Here is a 23,292-nt window from a genome sequence, read left to right as displayed (position 1 = left end):
ATAAGCTTGAGCAGTCATCTGATGTATGCATCATAGTGTTTTCAGCCAAAGCTAATTCCTGACACTTTTAGTTAAGAAATAACAATAAAAATTAACATTATTTAAAATAATTACAAATAATATACAGATTCACATCATAAAAACTGTTTAAAATAATAATACAGATTAACATGATTAAAAATAGTTAAACATAATAATACAGATTGAACATTGTTAAAAAATTGTTTAACATAATAATACAGATTTAACATGAATGAAAATAGTTTAAATTATAATACAGATAAACATTAATAAAATTGGAAAATGAAAAATTGAAGTAATCGTTAAATAAACACATTTACAGGCCGGTTTAATGTTGAACACATTGAAACGACGTTAGGTTGTATAATCATGGGGGCTCTTGAACGCACCATCACTTAAAGCTGTTAGTGCTCAGTGCTCAGCGCTACGAAAACACAAACAAACATCTACAGACGATTTATCACTCAACTCCACAGTTACCAAAGTTGTTAAATTGGTCACATTTGGAGATTATACATACATTTGAGTACTTCTACATGGGAGTCTATCGCGCTCGGGAGAAGGTAAACGCTTCACGCTATCGCCATGAAAGTTAGCTCGCTAGCAGTTAGCAGGCTGATGAATGTGTGCTGCTAAGGTAGCCATTTTGAAACTGTGTTATTCCAGCGAAGCCTGCTCTGTTTACCTCTATTGTATATCCGTGACAGCCGCTTGAATAGATTGTTTTAACCACAATGGGCGCATTAAATACGGTATTTCTTTGTTTATCCCCCTAACTACACGGATTATTGAAATCTACCTGGCAGTTTTGGTGGGCTAGGTGAGAGTCTGGGTATCGATAGCTATTAGCTAACAAGTGCTATTCAAGCGTTAATTTACCTGAGTAAAGTATACAGAGTTAGCTAGCAGCAGAGTATACAGTGTCAGCCAATCATTAACACCGTCCAGCTTGTAAATAGCACTGCAGCCTTGCATCTTAAATCATTTCGATGCACTTTTTAGTTAATCCATGACATTTTAGGCTAGTTAGCATGTGGAAACGTGCATGTAACGTAAGTGAAGATGTGTGGTTGGACTTCTGTGAGAGTGTGTGCTGGTTTAAAGCAGATTAATGGTCTGTGTTGTCTTTGTTTGGCTACTGTAAAGTACATGTCTGTACTTCAGATTGTGTCCCGTGTCAAACTCATTGATGTTGATGTGTTATGTAACCGTTCACTTTCATTAACACGACTGTGTTTGTGAGTTGTATGTGTGTGTGTGTGTCATTCCCTTACTGTATTGAAGCTATGTTATATTATATTTTTAATTTGTAGAGGCTGAAAGAGGTTTATCCCGCTTTATTACGCACACTGACAGACTGGTGTGGATGCACAGCAGTCTGGGGAGACTGAGGAAGAGAAGTGTCCGAGTTATTTTTAAACTCTTATAAATATTTCATTTACCAAAGCCAACACAATTTTATCAAACAAGGCAGCTTTCTGTATGAAATAGCTCAGAGATCACTGACTTGTGATTTTTTTCTGTCATCCCTCTGAAAGTGTATTTGAAGTGTCAGACACAAACTTTTTTTTAAGGCATTACTTGTTTCTTCTATCAGAAGCTATGTTGAGTTTAATATGGGCCTTCTATAATACCTGCCATACCTTTTAAATATGCCGTAACACAGATATTGCCTTAACTGATATAACATCTAAAAGGTTTTCTTCAGAGTGTAAGTATGTGTGTATTTTTTTTTTTAACCTGAAGCGTTGATAACAATAACTAATGCTGTGTATGTTTACTGCAGGTCCAGTCTGTTCCTGTGCAGATCCCAGGAAACACCCAGTGAAAGAACAGAAAACCACACTGAAAAACTCAAGTGAAGAAGAGACTTTTCTCTCCCAGAGAACATCTCGAAGACGTCTTTGGAAATATTCGTTTGGCTAAAGGAGTGCTGACATGGAGTCCTTTTGACGTGGGAGATTTTTTTTGCTTATTTTTTGAGCTTGCACATCTATGAAATCAGAGCTCCTCGATAAATCTGCTTCAGTCAGAAAACCCCAGATAGATAAATGGGCACCTTACAAATGTGATAATAAAACCTGTAAAAGAAAGACGACATTACAATGCATCATCCAGCAGCATCTCTATTTCATTAACAACAACTGAAAATGACGGCAATGTAACATAGGGCCTAACTTCCTTCATTGTCATGTGACTTTGAACCTTTGATCATTATTTTCTTCAAACTCAGACAGTCTTCTTCATCAGTTTAATGAGGTGAGCCGCGGCTTTTAGTGACCTGCATTGCCGATAAAAGACTGTCTCTGAACACCTTTTTTCTTTTCTGCATGCGTTTTGGTAGATCTTAAAATGATTCGGTAAAAGGTCTCCGATAAAACCAACTGGCACGCAGTGTGGCAGGCAACACCTGTGACTCTCCCCATCCACCCCGTGTCAAAGTGGAACTGCAACACAACCTGCTGTCTGTATCCCAGGGCAGAGGACTACAGACTGCTGCCTTTCATTGAGTCAAAAGGACCCATAATTCATCTACCAACCAGCAAGTTGAGTCTAACTACTGACAAGAGGGTAAATGGTTCAGATGAGCCTGTGAAGGATTTAATTGGCCTAAACTGGAAACTGTAGCACACATTTCCTCAGAGACGTGACGGCGTACAAGCTGCTCCAGAATCTGGTTCAAGAAGGGAAATTGTCGCATCATAGACCTATACATTTCTGCTTAAAAAAAAAAATCGACTACACCGGGCGGCTTTTTCTGGATCGCCATTCCAGATCATTCCTGCGACCTTTTTGACCCATCTCCCAGTTTTTCACCCTGGACGAAGGGATCTGCCTCTGGGGAAAAGGGCTGTGTTGTCCTGGTGGAGGTGGAGTGGGAGTCGTGGGCGTGCTGCTCCCCGTCTGTCAGTGCACCCACTTGATCAGTGTGATCAGCGCCAAGAGGCCTGAGGAAGCGAGCCGAGCCGGACTGAGAGAGGAGGCAGAGGACTTCAGAGCCACAGACTCTGGGGTAATGATGAAGTTGGATGTATTGCACGTTACAAGTACAGTGTTTATGGGACAGGGGGTTGGACTATAAAGCCTGTTTTCACAATACTTTTCACGGCAATATCACTGACATCAACTATCAGTCTTTGATTATAGAACTAATGGGGCATTATTGAAACACACGTTCAACTTTTTAGCAACTAGAAAGGTAAAAACAATTTGGACACAGTATGATTCTGATGAATTCAGCCAGGGTTGATAATTTAACTTGAATCTGTATATATACACACTTTTCGTTACCAGTTGAATCGTAGGGCTGCACAATGAATCCCTGTTTCACTTTTACAGCCATATAAGTACATCCCAAAAGTCTGAATTCTTTAAAAAAAAATAAGCATAATGATTTTGTATAAATAAAGGATTACCAGTGTATCAGGTAATTTACCGTTATCGGCCCCGTTTACAAACCCATTGACAAAATATGTGGCTTGCACCCATATCACTACCTTATGTGTATTTGTTGCTGAGCGTCAATATAATGCTGATATGCTCCTTTTAGAAAAAAGAAAAAACAGGTTTTTGTATTGCACAGCTGTCTCTCGGGATGATTTGTTTTTAAGAGCAAACGTTAAAGATGAGAAAGATCAGCAGCATGCAGTTTGTTCAACATGCTCTTTACAGGAGGAATGACAGCTAGGAACAATTTAAAATGCATTGAATACTATCGCCCGTTTTTAAAAATGGACACCACTGATCATGAAGAAGTGATGACAGAAACATCAAAATGGGCAGTTGGATAAATAATTACTTTAAGCATCAGTGTTCACCCTGATTTTCAGAATCGCTCTAGTAAATCAGTTTCTTTCTTGTTCCGTGTGTTTACAGTGTCTACCGGCAGTCAGCTCGCCTCACTTTGATATCACCCATTACGTAGTGAAAAATGCTGTTCTCTCTGAACAGCGTCATCACACATTGCACGTTTTGTTCAGAGGGTTCGAGCTAATTGAAATTGCATTTTTTAAAGTACCTGTATTTGATGACATTTTTAGGGTCCTAACTTATTGTAGTTTTAATTTGATCTGTATGCATGCAGTCGTTTGAAAGCTGAATCGAGTCAGTCAAGCTACACAGTAATAGCTGGTTATCTAAAAGAAGCACATGTCATGTTTTAAAAGTAATGCTTGTATTGTGTGCAGCAGATTCTTTTTTTTTTTTTTTGTTTTCCATCCAAGCTGTCCACCAGATATCAGCTTCACAGGCACAGCTGCAGCGAGTCGAGCTTTGTTGTTTTCTGCTAAGAATAGGATCCTTTCTGGCTTGTCTTTAGAGACATCGTACACGGTGGATTTCAAAATGACTGACTCTAGACACACTTCTCAAAAGAGATCAGGTGGAATCAAATCTAAATGTCAGTAATAGACGTTTGGTCACGTGCCAGAGGTTTTCTCTTAAATTGGAGAATATAGTGTGAAAATATAACTCCTTGTAATGCTTTCTCTTTGTAGATCCTGGCCATGAGGTTTGATGCCTCATTCCACTGACCGGAAACACTGGACCTAAATGGCGCAGCATGACTTTGTCCCTGCCTGGCTTAACTTCTCCACGCCCCAGCCTGCCAAGGTATGTGTGTGTGTGTGTGTACGGTTTGACTTAAAAAAAAAAAAAGCATTGATAAAGCCTGACCTCATTAAAAACCTTTAGCTGAACGTGTGTGTGCACCTTTGATAGTGTGTGTGAGTGTTAGCCTGGAAGCATCCTCAGGGAGGGACAGTGTGAATCTTCATGTAAAAATACAGAGAAAGGAGGAAAACAATCTGAATTACAGCAGAAGCCAAATTGTCACATTGATGGGTTATATATCATGTTGATTTTGATTGAAATTACATCCACATATTATTGAATCCTCGCTCGTTGAAACTTTACTAAAAAGGCTGTGGGGGGAAAAACTGTCAGTACTGGTTAAGATTGGATTATATAGATTATATAGTTTATGTATATCATATTCCATCCAGCTCATATTAAGTGACGGGCACATCAGGCTTCACAAACATCATCATGAAGTAATTGTTAAAGCTATTTCAGTTGTCATACAGTAATTATAAATAAACATTACCTTTAATGTAACTTTTTCTCTAACATGAGCAGACTGCATAATGTCAGAGCTCTCTCTACTGATTTTATTGCTGTCATCACTGTTATAACATGATCATCGTGCTCTTTGTTGAATTATCACAGGAAATATGTAAGTGTAAGCAAAGTCAAAGGATTTATTAGAGACCGTTGAACGTGAATCAGCAGATTTCAAGCAAAGCTGGCTGTTCATTTCTGCTGTAAAAACAGATATTTTTGAATGCGGTGTGTATAGTCGTTTTTCACAGATGCACTCTGGGTAATATCTGGATAATTACGGGAGGACTACTCCGGAGATCCCCCCCCCCCCCCCACCTAGTCGTTCACATATGCTCCTCACAGCTAGAGACTGTCTCTGTCAGGCGGGAGGGGGGTGGCGGGGGATTTCCTTGGGTAAGACGTGACGTAAAAAAACAACGTGGAAGTCGTGGATGAAGCAACAGAGTCGGGATGCTATAATGGGTAAAGACCAGAGAACAGAAAACCTAATACAGCCGTTTAATTACATGCACAGAGATGCAGACACTCTTTTGCTGCGTTCCAGTTTCCAGTCGGAAGTGTCCGCTGGAACGCCCCCTGAAGTCAGGATTACAACTTGGAAATTTTGAGAAAATTCAGTAGCCAGGAACTGCAGTTTTTTTGCACTTCCACACAGACTGCCTCAGATTGACTCTTGACTCTCACGGTTCTTTTCATTACTGGAGATATCTTGGAATGTGGCTGCTATTTTGAGAAAACAGGACTTTATTGGATACGTTTTGTGGCAAATCTCAAAATCCAGCGAAGCACCTTTTAGCAATCGTGAAACAAAGCATCGCCTCCAGACAGCGTGCATGAGCGGACTCTGCAGCTGCAGAAGTGTGGCTGTTAGGTGATTGGATTGATTTTGCTCCTGTCTGGCAGACCATGTGAGGTTGTAATCTGTGAGTCAGGACGCTAAGTGGCCTGTCTGTTATATCAGACGGAGAAATGGGTTGCACCGTCACCATCCTGCTGCCAGCGCATGACTTCAGCTGAATGTTTTATGTCGTCAGGGAATATTCTGCACAAACTATAGAGCTTTACTTGTGCTCCATTATTTTTGTCTTTGCTGTTTTGTCAGCTTTAAAAAGACGGATAGATGGGATGCTTTCCAGAGAGGCCTGAGCGCAGCATCGTATCAGCTGCTCACAAGGACAGGATTCAGATTCAGTTGAACATTTGCAGCAATAATCTCGACTGTGCAGCTGTGTCATTGATGCAGTGACTTCACAATTTACCATGAAAGATAATGAGTTCATGATGAAGTGTGTGCTGTTTTTTTTTTAATCATTATTGGCTTCCGTAGCTGCATATGTCTGATTGTGGCTGCTTTCCAAGGTTGTTTTGATTAATTCATCATTTCCTTAAAAGATCTCTCCATGGGCTGTTTTTGTTGAAGTTATTTTAGTAATCTGAGAGTGTAAATCATAATCTAAGTTTTTCACATAGCAAAGTAAGACACAGGGAAAAGAAAGTGGAAAGAAAATGGTCTTGGGGTCATTTTCTTTTTTTGTTGTTGTCTTCGTCTGCTTCTTGATGTCATCAGTTCAATCTCGGAAACCTTTAAAAAAAAACTGTCCTCCCACTTTGACTTACCGTGTCGTCTGTGTTTCCTCCTCCAGTCCCCTGCTGCCAACCTTGAGAAACAAGGTGAACCCCACCTCCACAGAGACGGCAGAACCGCTGTGAGTCGCCGCCGCCACAACTCCTCCGATGGCTTCTTTAACAACGGCTCACTGCGCGCTCCGGCAGGTAAACAAAACATCCTCTGTCATTGTTATTGAAACGAGAGTAGCTTAGTCAGTGGATTCTCTAAAACTTTAGTGCTGGTGTTGCACAATGAAATGTATCAAAGTAATGGCTGAAGAAAATGTTTTGGGTGGTTAATATGGACAGATTTGTAAGTGTACATACATGTACAACAAAACCAAGAAGAGGAGCAGAGAAATATGCAGTTAGCACACAGAAACAGAGTCTGAAGAAGCAGTGTCATCAGGAGAAACCAGTGGAACACGTGTGGGTGTACTGTGGGTGTGCAGAAGCTTTAAATTCATCTTTAATAAAGGCCAGTGTCAGTTCATCGAAGCTGTGATAGAAAACTTCAGAGAATCCTGCAAAAGAAGATGATTGATTTTGACTTTGGCTTCAATTCTTTTGCACTAAGCTTCACATTTTTAGCCTGTTACTCTTTTTAACTTGTTGCCTGTGCTGTGTAACTTGAGGCCTGTGTCCACTAACGCAGTTTTTCTTTGCGCTGGCGGCGCCAGTGTTCAACACAAAACCAAAGCAGTATGGTGTTTTCAGTGCCCTCAAAAACGCCCTCAGCGTCAGCTCACAGACCTCTGAGTTAAAAACACTTACTCTTCAATGCCTCTTCTCCCTCACTAACCAATCAGAATGAAGTAGAGCACGACTTCTGATATCAGCTTTCTTAACAACAATGGCAGAAAAGAAACCTTTTCTCACTCGTCTTTTTCGGGGGAACTATTTCCAGGGCGAGAGTGGCTGCTGCACCCGATTCCTTTACATTGTTTTAAAAAACCAGCGCAGTGGACGCAGACCCGCGACAAGCTCGCTCATGTGTTATGAGTGCACAGAGTTTGAGCAGGTAGACAGTCAGGTAAGACATCCACTAATTTTGAACGGACCCAATGAAAGAATTGGATGAACCAATGGCAGGCCTGCAACAGCCCCACTTGCAGGAGTTTTGCTTTATTGGTGTGTGCATTTGATTCATGGACTGTTTTCAAAATACATTTTCAGCAACACGTCTCACTCTGACTGAATAAAGTACAATAAGTTACAGGTGGGATGTCGTCTGTAAAGACCTCGTTTCTAGTTGTCATTTTCAGCGTCTCATCTCCAGACATGTCAGAGAATGTTTCACACTTAACTTCATACAGATGGGTGTTAAATTAGAAGCAGGACTGGAATGCCTGGCTGCTCCATTCATGGAAGCCTTGAGTTTGTCTTTTATTTGTGAGGGGCTTTTTGCTTCCTTCATTTGGCTCCACTTGTTCCTTAAGACACAAAAGTCACTCGCTGCAAAAATGCGTCCCATCCAGAGGGCAATAGGAATCAGTGAATAGTTTGAAGACGACGAAGAGCCCATCGGGAAGTTGCCATGGTATGATTCACAATGATTTGAAATCAACTGATCCCTCCAACTTTTTCTGCAAGTTTGACCAATCACGCCACCGGATTCATCCAAATTCACAGCTCTATAAATTGATCGTCTTGGTTCACTGTGTCGTTAATCATTTGTTAACACTGCATAGTACAGAACTGCTATCTAATAAATAATGGATATCTATATTTATTTATTGTCCTTGGTCTTAAGATTTGAATTGATGTGAGCATGCACGATGCAAAATGACAATTCACCTTAGTTTGCTTTAATCTTTATCGCATCTTGACACAGAACGTAAGTATCAGGCTAAACCAGGCGGCTCAGTCCAATAGACAGCTTTATTAGTGTTTGTCTGTCACAGTTAATAGGCAATGTGTTTCACAGAAAAATAACCCTGAAAACATTACAGCATGCAATGCAACATTTCTAAAAAAAAAAAAAAACATTTGTGGCCAACACAATCCCAAAGGAAAAGGCCCCTCAAAGTCTAAAGAGGCCGATCCATCAGTGGGCCACAGGGTGTCACTTTCAGCAGACCTCAACATTGCGAGACGTTTTGGCCGACATGTCAAACAACACTCTCCAACACATTGATCACAGCACCAAATGAGGAAGTACTTTTTGGAAGAATCCTGTTAATCACTCTGGTGATGTGTCATAGACTGGTAGAATCAATGCATGAAACCTTGAGTTTCTCAGGTGTTGACTGAATCTTGAATCTCGTCATCTACATGTCAGTCAGGCTCCGTCTCCTCTCCACTACTGAAGAAGAACACACAAATCCCCCGACGTCTGTTTGGTACCTACAAAAAAAAAACCACCAGAAGAGAATAAGAGTGGCTGAAGAAGCTCTTATACTGTATTAAGCCATGATTTATTTCATCATGTTCACACTGCTCCTTCAACCAAACACACACAGCCTCACTTTGTGAAGTGACCAGGGATCAGATGAAGGCTACAGCAGCTCTCTGCTCCTTGTGTTTGATCCGTGTGTAGAAATCCCTGCAGCTTTTTTCCTGCTGAGTTTGAATGAGATGGAACAGCAGTTTATTAGTGTGAATGCTTCACAGCATTCACACTATTGTTATCCAAATCTTTATTATACCGATACTTCTACTTCCGTACGTTTTTTGCTTCGCTTCTACTCTTCAGCCATTTGTGCTACTTTCACCGTTCAACTATCATTCTGTTCAGCTTTTTCTGCTCAAGTGTGCTATGACTTTTCACGTTTGTACCACTTTTACTTTTTAAGTTATTTCACTTTTTCCACAAAATTCTGCCCCATTGAAATGAATGGGAAATGTTTCACTCAGAAGGTTGAGTGTTCGATCCCCAGCTCCTGCGAGCAAAACTACTCTTCAACCGTTTGTGTTACGTTCACCATTCAACTATCATACTGTTCAGCTTTTTCTGCTCATGTGTGCTATGACTTTTCACGTTTGTACTACTTTTACTTTTTAAGTTATTTCACTTTTTCCACCAAATTCTGCCCCATTCAAATGAATGGGAAACGTTTCAACTTTTCAACCTCTTCTTCTGTTTCTGGTTTTTTTTCTGCTATTTCCTCTGCTTAGGCTGTGGCTCAGTTTGTAAACTCTTCGCCTTTCACTCAGAAGGATGAGGGTTCGATCCCCAGCTCCTGCGAACAACACTACTCTTTCAACCGTTTGTGCTACTTTCACCGTTCAGCTATCATTCTGTTCAGCTTTTTCTGCTCATTATGGCTATGACTTTTCATGTTTTTACTGCTGTTTTTTCTGCTATTTCCTCTTCTTCTGCTTCTTGTATTTCTGCTTTTGCTACATCTTCTTCTGCAGATACTTTTACTTCTTCTGCTTCTTGTTTTAGTTTTGCTACTGTCTTTGCGTGTGAATGCATGTGAAGCATTCACACGCATTTTCCGCAGGGAAATGCAATTTTTCTAGTTTATTGTAATATCCTGTCCTGGCAGAAAAAGTTAACTTTTAACATTTCCCTTTAGGGCAGAAGAGAAAGATTTCAGATGTAATGAGAAAATCAGTCAATGGTTGTTCCCATTCACCGTCTTTTTTTCTTTTCTTTTTACATTAAGAGAATCTAAAAGCTGACAGATTCAGTCAAAACTTTTCAACATCTGGCTTGAATTTGTTCAAAGCCACCTCAACAGGGGGTTGATTTTTAAATACCACTTCTTAACTTTCAGCTTTTCTCGACACTAATGATGGAATTAATTGAAGGTTTTAATGTTGGTGGAGTAAAGGAGTCTTGTATTAAGCTGCCAATATTGAACTAAAGCCTTGCTCAGATTACAGGATATTTGGTCCGAGTTGAGCTCCTGTTCCTCCTTCTCCACAGTTGCAGAGGTGTTCCCGACTCCAGGCTAATCTCAACCGATGATCTGCCCAGATGATTGTGTATTGTGTGGGGTACAACGATGTTGTACTGCTCAGAGAGAGTCTGATTCATATCAATCATGTTATTAAGGATATTTAAAATCTTGACGGTTCAGTCGTGAAAGGGGTCATGTGGAAGTTGTGCATGAATACAATAACCGCGAGAGACAAGTTAGTAAAGAAGGAAGGATTGGTGACCGAGAGAGAGAGTTAAAATCTTTCCTCCAGCTCTCACTGAAGAGCAGACAATTTGTGTCGTCTGAGTCACATTTTTTCACCCTAACTTTTTTCTTCTCTCCAAAAAACATTTGAGTCACAAATTAAACTTCTGGCTCCATTGTTTACACGAGGTCATGTGAGATGGTGTTTCCTCCGCTTGGCATGATCTTTTCAATCAAATCTTGTCGTATGTTATTTTCATAACGTGTATGTCAGCATTTCTTTAACCATGATGACATCATTCTTACATGGACTGTGATTGGTTCCTCTCCAGGTGACTGCTGGCAGCAGCCCTCTCTGCTTCTGAGACATGACTCGGTGGACTCGGGGGTGGCCAAAGGAGGACACGGTGGGCTGGCGGGGGGCTCCTGTTGGAAGGAAACACCCAGCTGGCACGGAGCTCCAAGGGGAGCCCCGGATGGCCACCACCACCAGGGACGTCACTCCAAACGGGTAGGAGGCGACAGGGACAGGCAGGGGGGGCACCGGCAGCGCAACGGCAACTTTCATCCCCGCAAGGGCACCTCGTACCAGGACAAGTTCCCCAACGAGGAACGCAAAGATGGCAAGGACGACAAGCTCAAATTCGTGGAAGAGGACTTTGTGAGTTTCATGACCTTCATTGTTTTGTTTTTTTTCCCCAAGCCTGCTGCCGACTTTGAGATAGTTTTTCAGTGATAAGACATTAAATCACACAAAAAATACCAGGCGCTCTCTTTAAAGAGGACTGTTGTTGTTCCACATTTTCAGACGTACATATATAGTTACAGGGTTGTAGATTCACACTAAACATCTTAAATCAGTAGGTAAAGGTTTGTTAAAGTCATCCCTCAGTCTTCTAAGATCAGTCAGCAGGCATCTTTCTGACAGTCCCAGGAGTTATGTTTATTTTATCAGAAGAAAGTGGGCGTGTTGAGCAGAGGAATGTAATTTTTTTTCACAATGATTGTGTAAAGTTAATACTCAACACACAAGTTGAAACTGTTAATAAAGAGATGTCATTGGGCGACACATGATTGATAGATAGATAGATTGATACTTTATTGATCCCGAGAGAAATTCAAGTTTGTTTGTTGTTTTTTTGATACCCTTTAAACAATATAAAACGCCTTTAGTGCCTTGTTCTAAGGCTTATAGACCTTAGAACAACAGTCAAGTGTCTTTTCCATGTGCCTTATGAGAAACTCAAGTTGACATTATGGGGTGCAGGAAGTGCTTTTTTAGATATAATCACATGAGGCCATGATTTGAAGAACCTTTTCTTCTGGAAAACAAATAAATAAATACGTTTTACAGCAAAATCTTTTCAAGTTTGTGGATCATCACATAACCTGAAAGAAGATTTTAATGTTTTAAGGTATTTATTGCATATTTCTTTTTCCAGCCTTCCCTCAACCCTGAAACAACTGGAAAGCCTGGGACTCAGATGCGAGCAGTGGCTCCACATGCTGGAGTTTGGGGTAAGAGCCCTCAGTCCAGATTGGATGAACACCTTTGTGTGTGTCTTGCCCCTCGTCTTTACCTGTAAATCTAATTATTTTTTTGTTGTTGCAGAAAATCCCCCTAGTGGCAAACAAATGGTCTCCAAAATGCTGGTAATCAAAAAGGTTTCTAAGGAGGACCCCGGCACTGCCTTCTCTGCAGGCTTTGCCACTGCTGGCGCCTTGCCCACCAACGGCAGCAAAGCTCCCATCACAGGCTCCAGTGTCTACAAGAACCTGGTCCCAAAGCCTGCCGTGGCCCCCACCAAAGTACGAAATCCTGTCCGATTATTTGAACACCTTACCGTATTTCTTCTGCCGCACACATGCAAGATTAACAACTGAAGCTGCAGCACATTTGTGTTTGGAAGAAAACCAGCTTTACACTCTGTCTGACCCTCTCCTCCAGAGCACCCAGTGGAAATCCGGTGGTAGAGAGATCGCGAAGTCTGGTCTCCACATGCCAGGTCGAGATTCAGTCTTCACCAGCCCTGTCTCTGCAGCCAAACCCAGCACCCCCGTCAGTGCACCACAGCACAACACCCCGAAAGAGGTGAGGACACAAAGAAGACTATGTACGCTCATGTCAATCAAGAAGTGTTTCTTTGTCTGACATAGTTTATTCAGAGCTTCTTCATATGTTATACAGAACAGAAAACCACTGAAGCCGTCTGAGCTCAACTTTTAGTTCTTGTAGCCGAGTGTGTAGCCTGCCTCTCCCTGTAAAAGAAAATCACAGGTTTGATGTAAGCATAGTCATTATGTGTCAGTGTGGTGAGAGACGAGCTTACATGTGCACGATAACTTTCCTCTGCAGCAGCGTATTTAAAAAAAGCAATTTATGCCGCAAATGGCCTGAAAGCGTTTTATTAATCACAGCATAAACGTGTCTCCACTTTCTATGTGGAACAGCTCAGGCTGTTAAAAATGGAAGATGATTGTTGACTTATACAAAAAAAAAAAAGAAATAGTCGATGGTTTAATAACTGATGAAACGGCGGCTGGGTTTGTATTTTTCTCTTTTGTTTAATGGCTCTTCTTGTCCACCTGTCCCGCCTGCAGCACCCTTCCAGCACGACTCCTCCCATAGACATCGCCCCGTCAAGGCTGAAACTAATGCGCCGCGGTCCGGACCGCAAGAGCGAGTTCCTGCGGGCTCTGAAGGACGAGGGGACAGGAGAGCTGACAACAAGCAGCAGCCCAGGAACTTCAGGAGAGGTAGGAGCAGAGTGTCTGAATGAGCCGTCTCACAGGACGAGCCTGGAGTCACACTTCAGAACACAACTTTGAGACAAACCAAGTAGTCCTGTCACATAGTTTTAAAGACTTTGAGCCTCGCGCTTATAACGCCTATAAAGACACGACTAAACGTTGGACACAATTGTGTAAAAAAATAAACCCAGGCTAGCTCCTACATAGAAGGCAACATATTCATATCCAGGGACAGAAAAGAGTCTCTGTAGAGAAAAAGTAAAAACTTTTTACACTTAATGCTTGAAATCTAAGTTCAGCTTCTTTCCTAAATGCTCATCAGGGAAATGTTTTAAGATATACCTCCTACCAGGAAATGAATGTATTTTGAATTCTTGTATTTATGAGGAAAATGCTGCCGCCACAAAAAGAGGTTAAAGGTAAAACAACAGAAAACATTGTAAAGAGTTTATCTGTAACACCCCGAGTCACAGCGTGAACCCATTCTTTGAATAGAACCATTAAAAGCCTTATTGAGGTTAAACATCTCTTTTTCAAGTGGGTGTGGAGGGAAAGACGAGCAGCAGCACGTCTGACGATTAAAACCCGGGTACAAATATCAATGGTCACACAGCAGACAGTACTTTGGCAAAGCATCATGTAATCCTCCTCCTTTGCCTTTAATTTACTTTAAAAAAGACCAGCTCCTACTGAACCAAATCCTCCTGCAGCAGGAGCAGCTATTTCACAAGTGAGAGGAAAACACAGAAGTGATGTATAAAGGTAATTCTCTGATTTGTTCATTCTGATACGCATGTAAGCAGGATAAACGTTTATGAATTAGACTGAACAGGAAAAAAAGAAGCAGACTTCATGACTACAGTCGTCTGCTAACCTCAAGGCTCCATGATGTAAAGTATCCAGTGAGTGAAGCCATTGAGTAGATGCATTTATATAGAAAACATCACTACGGTCAGCAAGTCTTCTTTCTGCTGCAAACTTAAATGACGTCAAAGACAAAGTAGAGCCGTACTGTCGCTGCACATGAAAGGAGAATTAGCTCATGAAACTTCGACTGTTGAAGCCAGAAGAAATACATTTTGTGTTAATGTTATTATTAATGTAGATCTAAAAAAAGTATGTGTGTTTTGTGTCAGGGTGAAAGCAGCACCCCGGAGCCCAAAGCCTACAGCGAGGAGGTGTGTCATGAGAACGGTCTGTCCTACTCCCTCAGTGACTCAGACACCGAACACCTGTCCAGCTCCCTGGAGGCAGAGCACCGGTAACTGCTAACAGAATTACACGCACACTTTCTCTGACTCACACACACACACACACACACACACACACACACACACACACATATATACAGAAAACTAAGCAGAATGTTCTTTCCAGGTTGTTGAAGGCCATGGGCTGGCAGGAGTACCCAGAAAACGATGACAACTTCCTGCCTCTGACTGAGGACGAGCTGAGAGAGTTCCAGACTAAAACCGAACAGGTGAGACACGTCCAGCTTCCCTCACACTCTTCACTCTGCGCGCTTAAAGGTCTGTGGCCGTTTCAATGAATTCATTGTCAAGAAAAAAAAAAGACGGTATATTAAAGGCCTTGGTGTCGTGCATGAACATCAAACAACAGTCTGCTTTGCAAACATGACGGACGCTGAAGACGCAAATTTGCTTTTTGTTCCAAAAATGTTATGGGCCAAAGAAAACGACTCCAAACAACGTGTAGACATGAACCAGAGAGAGGCTCAAGGCACACGCTCATCTCATCATCATTGGTCTCATCAGAGCTTGTTAGCTCCTTTTACAAAATGGACAGTTGTGCTATAATATCTATATCCGTGTTGAAATGTTGTGCTTTGACTCGTGCCAGAAGTTGTTGGACTCTCCGCGAGCCATTTGTTGACGAGCCTTTGACGGTGTTGTGATTTCAGTCATTAGCTCGTCAAAGCACCAGATGTCGTACAGTTTGAAGGGGAACCTGAAATTCACAGAGCAAAGTTTTAGATAATTAACCGATGCAGTGTGGACGGCGAGCGTGCGCACCGCTTGTGTGCTGACAGGACACGGTGTCAACATGTCGACTGTTTAAGGTCCACACAAACTCTACAGAGATACACACGCTCGGTCTGTCCTGTGAAAGTCATATCGATGTGTCGCCTCCTGCTTGATATGATCCGAGTGCCGCTGTCGTTATAAAAACGTGTAATTCCGTTTCATTGTCATTCTATAGCAGGGAGGTCTGTACAAGCCTCCACAACCAAGACAAATCACAGACCAACTACAACAGAGCGGAGCGGCCAACCAATCAGACGCGGCCCCCCGTTGGGACCCTGATAGTGGAGGATCCTGAGCGTTAGAAATACAGGCAGATGAGAGACACTGCATGAAGCGGCAGGACATGAAAACAGACACTTTTTTTTTTTAACATTAGCGATTGTGAACGCACTTTAGAAGACGACAATGAGATCTATGAGCCCCATAAAGGGCATAATATGGGACCTTTAATGTCAGCTCATGTGGGTTGCAGTGCGTGATGGTTACGACTGCATGAGGCGCACGTCTCAGCAGCTTGTACTGGTATATTGGTCGCTCTGGTTTATAGGATGGAGTCCTTCTTTTGCTGAAAATAAGTATGAAGTCTGATACACTGAATATCATAGAAGATTGGTTTTCTATATTGTTGACAGCCCTGATTTTCACATCTTGTTCACACACTGATCCTTCGTTTCCTTTGAGCAGCTGAAGAGGAACGGCATGCAGAAGAATGGAGCTCTCCCAAGGGCGCGGGGTGTCACCCTCCACTTCACCCCCTGGAGGAGTGTGGCGGAGGCGAACGTCGAGGAGGGCTCCGAGTCGGAAACCAGTAGCAGCAGCCAGACCTCCGACGACGACGACTGCATCAAATCCTAACGTGGCTTTACGGAACAAAAAAACAAAACAAAACAAAAACAACAACAACAACACAACAGCCAACACAACATCCCAGCAAGCAATCCCCCCTCTTCCTCTCTCATCTTTGTTTTTAGAGCACCATTTTGAATTTTCTTTTCGTTTTGATTTTTTGTTGTTGTCATTCTTGCACAAGGGAAAAACCAATCATATCCCAGTGAAGGGGGAGATTCCTGCTCCGCCAGACGTTGTTTTCCCTGCGTGTCCTCCTTCACTGAAGTCCCTGCCCTCTTTGACCTCTTCTCCAACCCTCCACCCTCACCCCCACTCCCTCCTTTTTCTTCCTCGCTTTGTGGAACTGAAGTGTTCATCAAGAAAAGAAGGGCAATGAATGCACACTTGATTCTGCTTTAAACAGACTAACTCATTTCATTGATGATGCTGATGACACATTATTAATGATATTAATAAAAATTGGTTCCTGACAAGCTGATATGTTTCAATATGAATCTGCCTACTGTGGTGTTTTTCTGTTTCTCCAGATCACGTCTTCATTGATCCCATGCTTTGGACTTTGTTGTCATTGTTGTCAGCCTGAGTGCCAAAGTTGTAAATTCACCCTCAAATGTTGAAGTAAATATAGTTGCAGCTCCAGTATGTTCTTCACGGCCTGGAAGAGAAAGTTGACTTTTGTTTAGAGCTGGAAACGAAGGCTCTTTCATTCGACGTGCTCGACTATGACGGGCTTTAAATCAGGACTCGTACCCTGACTTTTTGAATGAAAGCAGATAATCTGTTGAATGTTTTGCATTAAATGGCTTTTCACTACGATGTTAAACTTAACACTTTAATACTTTTTGTTTTTTACAGCAGTCATTGTTTGCAGGAAAAGTTCATGTTACTAACATAAGATGGTTTTATTCATCGACCTCCTGAGTGAAATGCAAAACAGATGTGACGGAGTGCTAAATTTAACCAGATCCACGGCAAGTGTTTTCTACCTCGTACACAAGTCTTAGCTGGTTCTTTGACAATTCACTGTCCGGATAGACCCGAGATGATTACAGGTAACTTGTTGCTGGATCAGAGACGCTTTAAACAATGCTGCGATTAAAGACTCGCAGCTTTTTTAAATGGTAAGAAATATAAACACTGGACATTTGTCATATTTCACTCCGTCACAGAACTTCGACCTGTGAAAACCGTCAGTCCACATGACATCCAGCTTCATAAAGGTCCTGTTTTTTTTATTCAACATTAACATTTGAGATGTTATTTGTTTTCAGTCAGGATTATTTCCAGCTAAGGACTTCCATCGAGGCCTTTACTGAATTGAAGTGTTTATAGCAGAAATGGAGCAGTGTGCAGAAAGTCTCCAGTTAACAAAACGTTGCACCGTGTGGCTCAGTTGGTCGAGTCTTAACCCCAAGTTTCTCCTGCTGTTTTATCAGCGCTGTGGTGAGTGAGGTGAGTAACTTCTGATGGTCACTTTACAGAGCAGCCTCTGCTATCTGTGTGATCTGCAGTGTTGAAGCACTTTGAGTAGTCAGACAGTTACACAAGTCCATTTACTAAGTTCTGGCTTTTCCTCCATTTTAATAAGAAACTGTTTTGTTATAATTTAGACCAAGAAGCAACATTTTATCAAATAATTACTTTATTGAATGTCAGTTAAATGTGAACACACTTACATATCAAAAAACAAGATTTACAGATATACAACGGCAAACTTCAGAGTTTCATGAAACACTTTGTCCTCTTGTCGGGAGAGAGTCCAGCTTCACTTTACTGAAAGACAAAACAAACAGTTGAGTCAAACAAACCCTGAACTTTAATCCACATTGAACAGGCTTTAGTTGCAGGTTTTTGCCTTAGTGAACGCAGCATCTCTTACCTTAGCGTCTTGTTCTCCTTTAACCTGAGCAGCATCCTGCTTCACCTTCTTCACCGCGCTCTCCTTCACTGGACTCTCCTCTGGTTTCCTCTGAAATACACACCAGTACATTCTGAGACAAAGCGCTTAATGTTTAAGTGTAGATTAAAAAAAAAAAAAACACCTGGCTCTCTCACCTTCTTCCTGACCAGGTGGGAGATGTCTGATGCTGCAGCAATTGAGGTGTGTCCATTAGAGGAGCTGACGCCGTCAGTTGATGTGCCATTAATCTGCAGAGAACGAAGCACCAGCTCATAAGCAGGGAATAATCACTGACACGCTTATGCTAGGTATGTGCACATGCAACTCAAAAGAAGAGATATTCTTTTATGAATTCAAAAAGGCTGGGGAGGAAGCCGTACCTTTGAGCTGGAAGAGGAGCCTCCGTTCTGCACAGCAGATACAGGAAAAGCAGAGGAAGAGGAGCATCCGTCCTGACACAAGCATGAGCAAAGAAATCGTCCGAATTAAGCATTTTCAAAAATGTTAATCGTGACACTAAAACTGAAGGTCAGAAAGTGTGATTTACTGTGAATATTAAAGGTCTCATATTATCCTCCTTTACAACCAGTTTAAATTCATCTCTGAGCTTCCCAAATCTCGTCTCTGACATTTCTTACAAATCCACTCTGATCCTGTCCATAAAGAAAAAACATGTCTGTCCCTGACTCACCAGTACTCCCTTCACAGTTTCAGCAGCTTTGTTCGCCATTTTCTGAGCTTCTGTGGCGTCCTCCACCTTCTCCTTGATCTCTGGCAGCAGAGCCTTCAGCTCCTCCATCTCCTTCCTCTCTTCTGGCAGAGCCTCTGGACCCTCCGCCTTATCCAGCAGCTCCTGAAGTTTGTCTGTCACACAAAGCAGGAAGGTGAGCATGCAGCACATGGTCTGTATCTGACCCTTCAATCGGGGTCTGCCGTCATTAGAACTGGACAGAAAGAGTTAATCTGATCGAGCTCCCAGCGCTGTAGCTCTACAGAGAGTCAGATGAGGGTTTCTTTAAGTTCTCAACACCATGCAGCTTTTGTCTTCATATTTTATCCTGTGTGTATTTGTTGAATTCACCTTTGATGACATCTAATTATTTGGAACTGTCCTCAAACACCAAGTGGGTCACAATTAAATATGCTAGATGTGGCTCATGGCAACAATGGGATCATGATACAGACAATATCCATTTTTGGAACTATGTAATCCGAGTCAGGACCACAGACGCATCTAAAATTCTATTGGCTTTATATTTTATAACAAAAAAAACTGATCAGTCGTTGATGAAATAACTACAACATAACTTTCTCTCTCAGTAAAAAAAAACTCTCTGCACACTCTGCTCACCGAGCCGGCTCTTGATGACGGAGATGGAGCTCTGCAGCGACTCGACGGCCTGGCTGTACTGCAGGTTTAAGCTGTAGGTCACGCCCAGCTGGTAGTGAGTCTCAGCGAGAAGGCGACTGTCGGGGTCCAGGTGCTGCACCTGCAGTTTCAGACAGTCCTGGAAATCCTCTATCGCCTGCGTGTAGTTTCCTGAGGAGAGACGCAGCTACTGAAGACCAACTTCTCCACCAGGACAACATCAGTTATCTAACAGGCTGGGACGCACAGTTACATTTGAGGATTCAGGTGACAAATAAACAAAGCGAGTCTATGAAACGTCCAGGCCAAATAATATAATCACTGTCTCTAATCACTTCCTGAATGCAATTTGATGACATTGCTCCTCCAATTATTATTATTCGTTTATTTAAAAGGGGACAGTGCAATTTCATAAAACGCATGATTAAAAAAAGCCAGAAGGCTAGCTTTCATCTGTAGTGCCCTGGCCAGGATGTGAAAAAGGCAATAAAATTACAATTTGAAAAAGAGAAAAAAAGCACAATACATGTACAATATGATACAAAATACATATGCAAACACTTAATATACAATTAAGAAAAAAAAACATCACAACATAACATTTTATCACTGAAGGCATCTGTAGGTGTTTATAAGCCACATTTTCAGTTTTTTTGTGAAGGCCTTGTATGTTGTGAGCAGTTTAACCTCAGGTACTGAGTTCCACACATTTGCACTCCTTCCTGACCAGGCCGACTAAGTGCTCCTGCACAGAGGAATATGACTGATGAACTCTGCCAGAGGATCGAGAGCCAGTTTATGCAGTATGTTATAGGTCAGTTTTAAGTCTGCAAATGTGTGAAGACTGTCCCAGTTCAAAATACTTTATTTTTTTAAATTGCTCAGTGATAGTGCCTAGTTTTTTTTTTTCCCATAACTTGAATTGCTTGTTTGCACAAGAGCTTTTTTTAAACTCTAACCAGTCTGGGTCCAGCAATAGTTGAAGTGGCTAAAAATCATCGACTGCAATTACATGTTTGCAGCTTGAGTTGACATTTCACTGCAAATTGCACAAAAATTTGCAAGGTTAAACTTTGTTTTACACAATTTGCCAACATGGGCTTTAAAAGGAAAGCTCCGACTATTATTATCCCAAGACATTTATATTGGCTGACAAGTAGAGTCTAACGACACTAAATCAACCTTTTTGGGACAGTTCTGAAGTCTTTCACTTGAATTTTCATCATGCTTTCCCCCTCTGAGACTCATACAGAACAAAAACATAAGAGTGGTTTGGCAGCTTGGAAGTACCTGATTCAGCAGAAACTTCACCCAGTTTTAAGTGAGTCTGAGCTGCCATGAGTTGATCCTCTTTCATCTCTTTCCTTATTACAAGAAAAAAAAAAAAGACCATGTTAGATACTGTAGCTCGTTCAATTCAAATCTTCAATTTAATTCAACCAATCACAGCTTAGCAATGTACTCTTTGTTTAACCTTTTGTAGATGACCTTAGCTACTTCCAGCATCTCCCAGGCGAGCTGCAAGTTCCCTACTTCCTCCTCTTCGTCGCTGTCCTGACAGACAAAAGGATCGTTAAATCACACTCAGGCAGATTGTTTTGATTTGCACTTGAGACGATTGGTTGAGTACCTTCTCTGCAGTGTCCTCTCCTTCACCCTGTTCTTCTGCGTCACACTCCATTTCTTCATTCTCACCATCATCTTCCTCCTTGTCTGGAACGCCAATGTGTTTTAATGGGTCAACAAGCCATTAAAACCAGTAGAACAATATTTACAATCAATGGAATACCGATAGGACATAGAAGAAAGCAAAAAAAGGGGCAAATGCACAGTACCTCCTTCTTCATCCCCTGAATCTTTTTCAGCCTCCTCCTTTTCTGTCTCGTCTTTACTTTCAGATTTGTGTTCATCAGTTTCACTCTTCTTCTCTTCTGGCTCTCTCTTTGTTTCCTTTGGTTGATCATCAGCACCTTCTGCCTTTTTTACATCTTTTTTCTCTTCACTCTGCTTCATCACTTCTGAGTCTTCTGTTTTCTTCTCTTTATCTTCTTCTGTTTTCTCTTTATCTTCTTCTGTTTTCTCTTTATCTTCTTCCGTTTTCTCTTTATCTTCTTCCGTTTTCTTCTCTTTTTCATCTGTATCTTCTTCTGTTTTCTCTTTATCTTCTTTTTTCTCTGCCATGGCATCATACACCTGAACCCTCAGCTCATCTCGGGTCTTCTCTGTTAAAGATAGAGTACGTTTAAGACTAAAAGCTCATCAGACAGTGCACAAATGAGGCCAAGAGTAACAGATAGACGATGTATTATTCCCCTTACCGTCTACGTTTTCTGTGCCGTCAACATTGGTGTCCTTGGGTTTGTCTTCGTCCTCCTCTTCAGGTACTCCTTCCAGAGCATTCCCTAGGACTGAGTTCTCCATCCTACAACAGCAGCATCAATTTAGTCTACATTTTATTAACTTTTCAAATCCACAATAGCCAACTCACATACATGTGCACATTCCTGACATCTATACATTCATAAACTTACCGGGCCAAATCTAGTAGAGCTTTACCACACCAGTAGAAAGCCTCTCCACACTCGTCTGCTGTGTCCCCATACTTTTTAGCTCTGAAATTGAAATTGATAAAAAGATCCAATTTATTTTCAAAACGAAATACACTGGAGCATTACAGCTTAAATTACATTTAAAAGAAACAAACAAACTACTAAGTACTCAATTAAAATGTGTTGTACCAAATCTACTTGAGACTGTCCAGAGCCATGGTACATGTTTTTTGTTTATGAGGAAACTATTATTAAACGGGATAACCTTACTTCCACTCATTGATACAGATTTAATTTTAACACTCATAATTAACCAATTTCTACAACATTTTAAGCGTAAAACCCCCTAAAAGAACTGCTAAACAGCTGATTTATTCCGGTTTAGTGACGCTCAATGACTTAGGAGGTAAAGGTATCCTGCAAAACTGCTCCTATTTACTCCTCTTGACCTCCAGTGCATGAACATTTACGTGTAATTTCCCCTACACACGCTGTATAAAATGTAATCTCATGATGGTGTTAGCAGTTGCTGTGTGTGTGTGTGTGTGTGTTAGCAAAATTGCTGATACGCGTCTTTTGTGTGCTAATGAACTCACAGCATGCCGCAGGCCTCCTGCAGGGCGCCCACCGCCTCCACCACCTTCCCCATCACCAGGTGCTTCTTACCGGCTCCGATTAACTTGTTAGCCTCCTCCATGTTAGCAACACTGGACAGAAAGAAAGCCATCAAACCACTGTCAAAAAACTTTTTTTTTTTTTTTTTAAAGTTGGAATTAAACACGTGCTAAGTCTTAACATCGTTTATCTGCTTGTTGTCCGTTTTTATGTTAAACGACATGTATTCATTTCGTGCCTACCTTAAATTTCACCGAGATAAACAAAAAAGACAAAAAGAAGATTTTTAAAAAAGTACAGCCTGATGGTGTCTCAGCCACTCTCCTCCGCACAGCTTAGACAGACTGCGCTCAGCTGTAGTTTCAATTTGGCGCGAAATATTTTTGCC

The 23,292-nt window shown here is 41.5% G+C and overlaps 2 protein-coding genes across 5 annotated transcripts; one reads left to right on the top strand and one right to left on the bottom strand.

Moving 5' to 3' along the window:
• Positions 1–382: 382 nt before the first annotated feature.
• gpbp1l1 (GC-rich promoter binding protein 1-like 1) lies at positions 383–16,965 on the top strand. Of its 3 annotated transcripts, none has more exons than XM_079348746.1 (12): positions 383–584; positions 1,808–3,034; positions 4,518–4,632; positions 6,786–6,915; positions 11,159–11,487; positions 12,269–12,344; positions 12,439–12,635; positions 12,775–12,918; positions 13,428–13,583; positions 14,714–14,838; positions 14,955–15,057; positions 16,307–16,965. In XM_079348746.1, the coding sequence occupies exons 3-12, from the start codon at positions 4,573–4,575 to the stop codon at positions 16,475–16,477; spliced, it is 1,491 nt and encodes a 496-aa protein (XP_079204872.1). In that variant the 5' UTR covers positions 383–584; positions 1,808–3,034; positions 4,518–4,572; the 3' UTR covers positions 16,478–16,965. The 3 variants fall into 3 exon arrangements, with proteins under 3 accessions (XP_079204872.1, XP_079204874.1, XP_079204873.1); XM_079348748.1 differs by lacking the exon at positions 383–584 and adding an exon at positions 669–773; XM_079348747.1 differs by lacking the exon at positions 383–584 and adding an exon at positions 674–841.
• Positions 16,966–18,095: 1,130 nt separating this feature from the next.
• LOC306826436 (histone-binding protein N1/N2-like) lies at positions 18,096–23,292 on the bottom strand. 2 transcript variants are annotated; one of them, XM_079347768.1, is made up of 15 exons: positions 23,147–23,292; positions 22,886–22,996; positions 22,272–22,352; positions 22,059–22,162; positions 21,856–21,962; positions 21,576–21,768; positions 21,371–21,453; positions 21,215–21,294; positions 21,031–21,104; positions 19,723–19,911; positions 19,063–19,235; positions 18,752–18,823; positions 18,527–18,619; positions 18,351–18,440; positions 18,096–18,244 (listed from the first exon to the last, which is right to left on the bottom strand). In XM_079347768.1, the coding sequence occupies exons 2-15, from the start codon at positions 22,984–22,986 to the stop codon at positions 18,242–18,244; spliced, it is 1,443 nt and encodes a 480-aa protein (XP_079203894.1). In that variant the 5' UTR covers positions 22,987–22,996; positions 23,147–23,292; the 3' UTR covers positions 18,096–18,241. The 2 variants fall into 2 exon arrangements, with proteins under 2 accessions (XP_079203894.1, XP_079203893.1); XM_079347767.1 differs by having other exon boundaries at positions 21,576–21,962.

Source organism: Symphodus melops, assembly GCF_947650265.1.
Source record: "Symphodus melops genome assembly, chromosome: 7".
Classification (NCBI taxonomy): Eukaryota; Metazoa; Chordata; class Actinopteri; order Labriformes; family Labridae; genus Symphodus; species Symphodus melops.
This window is presented reverse-complemented; position numbering and strand designations above follow the sequence as displayed.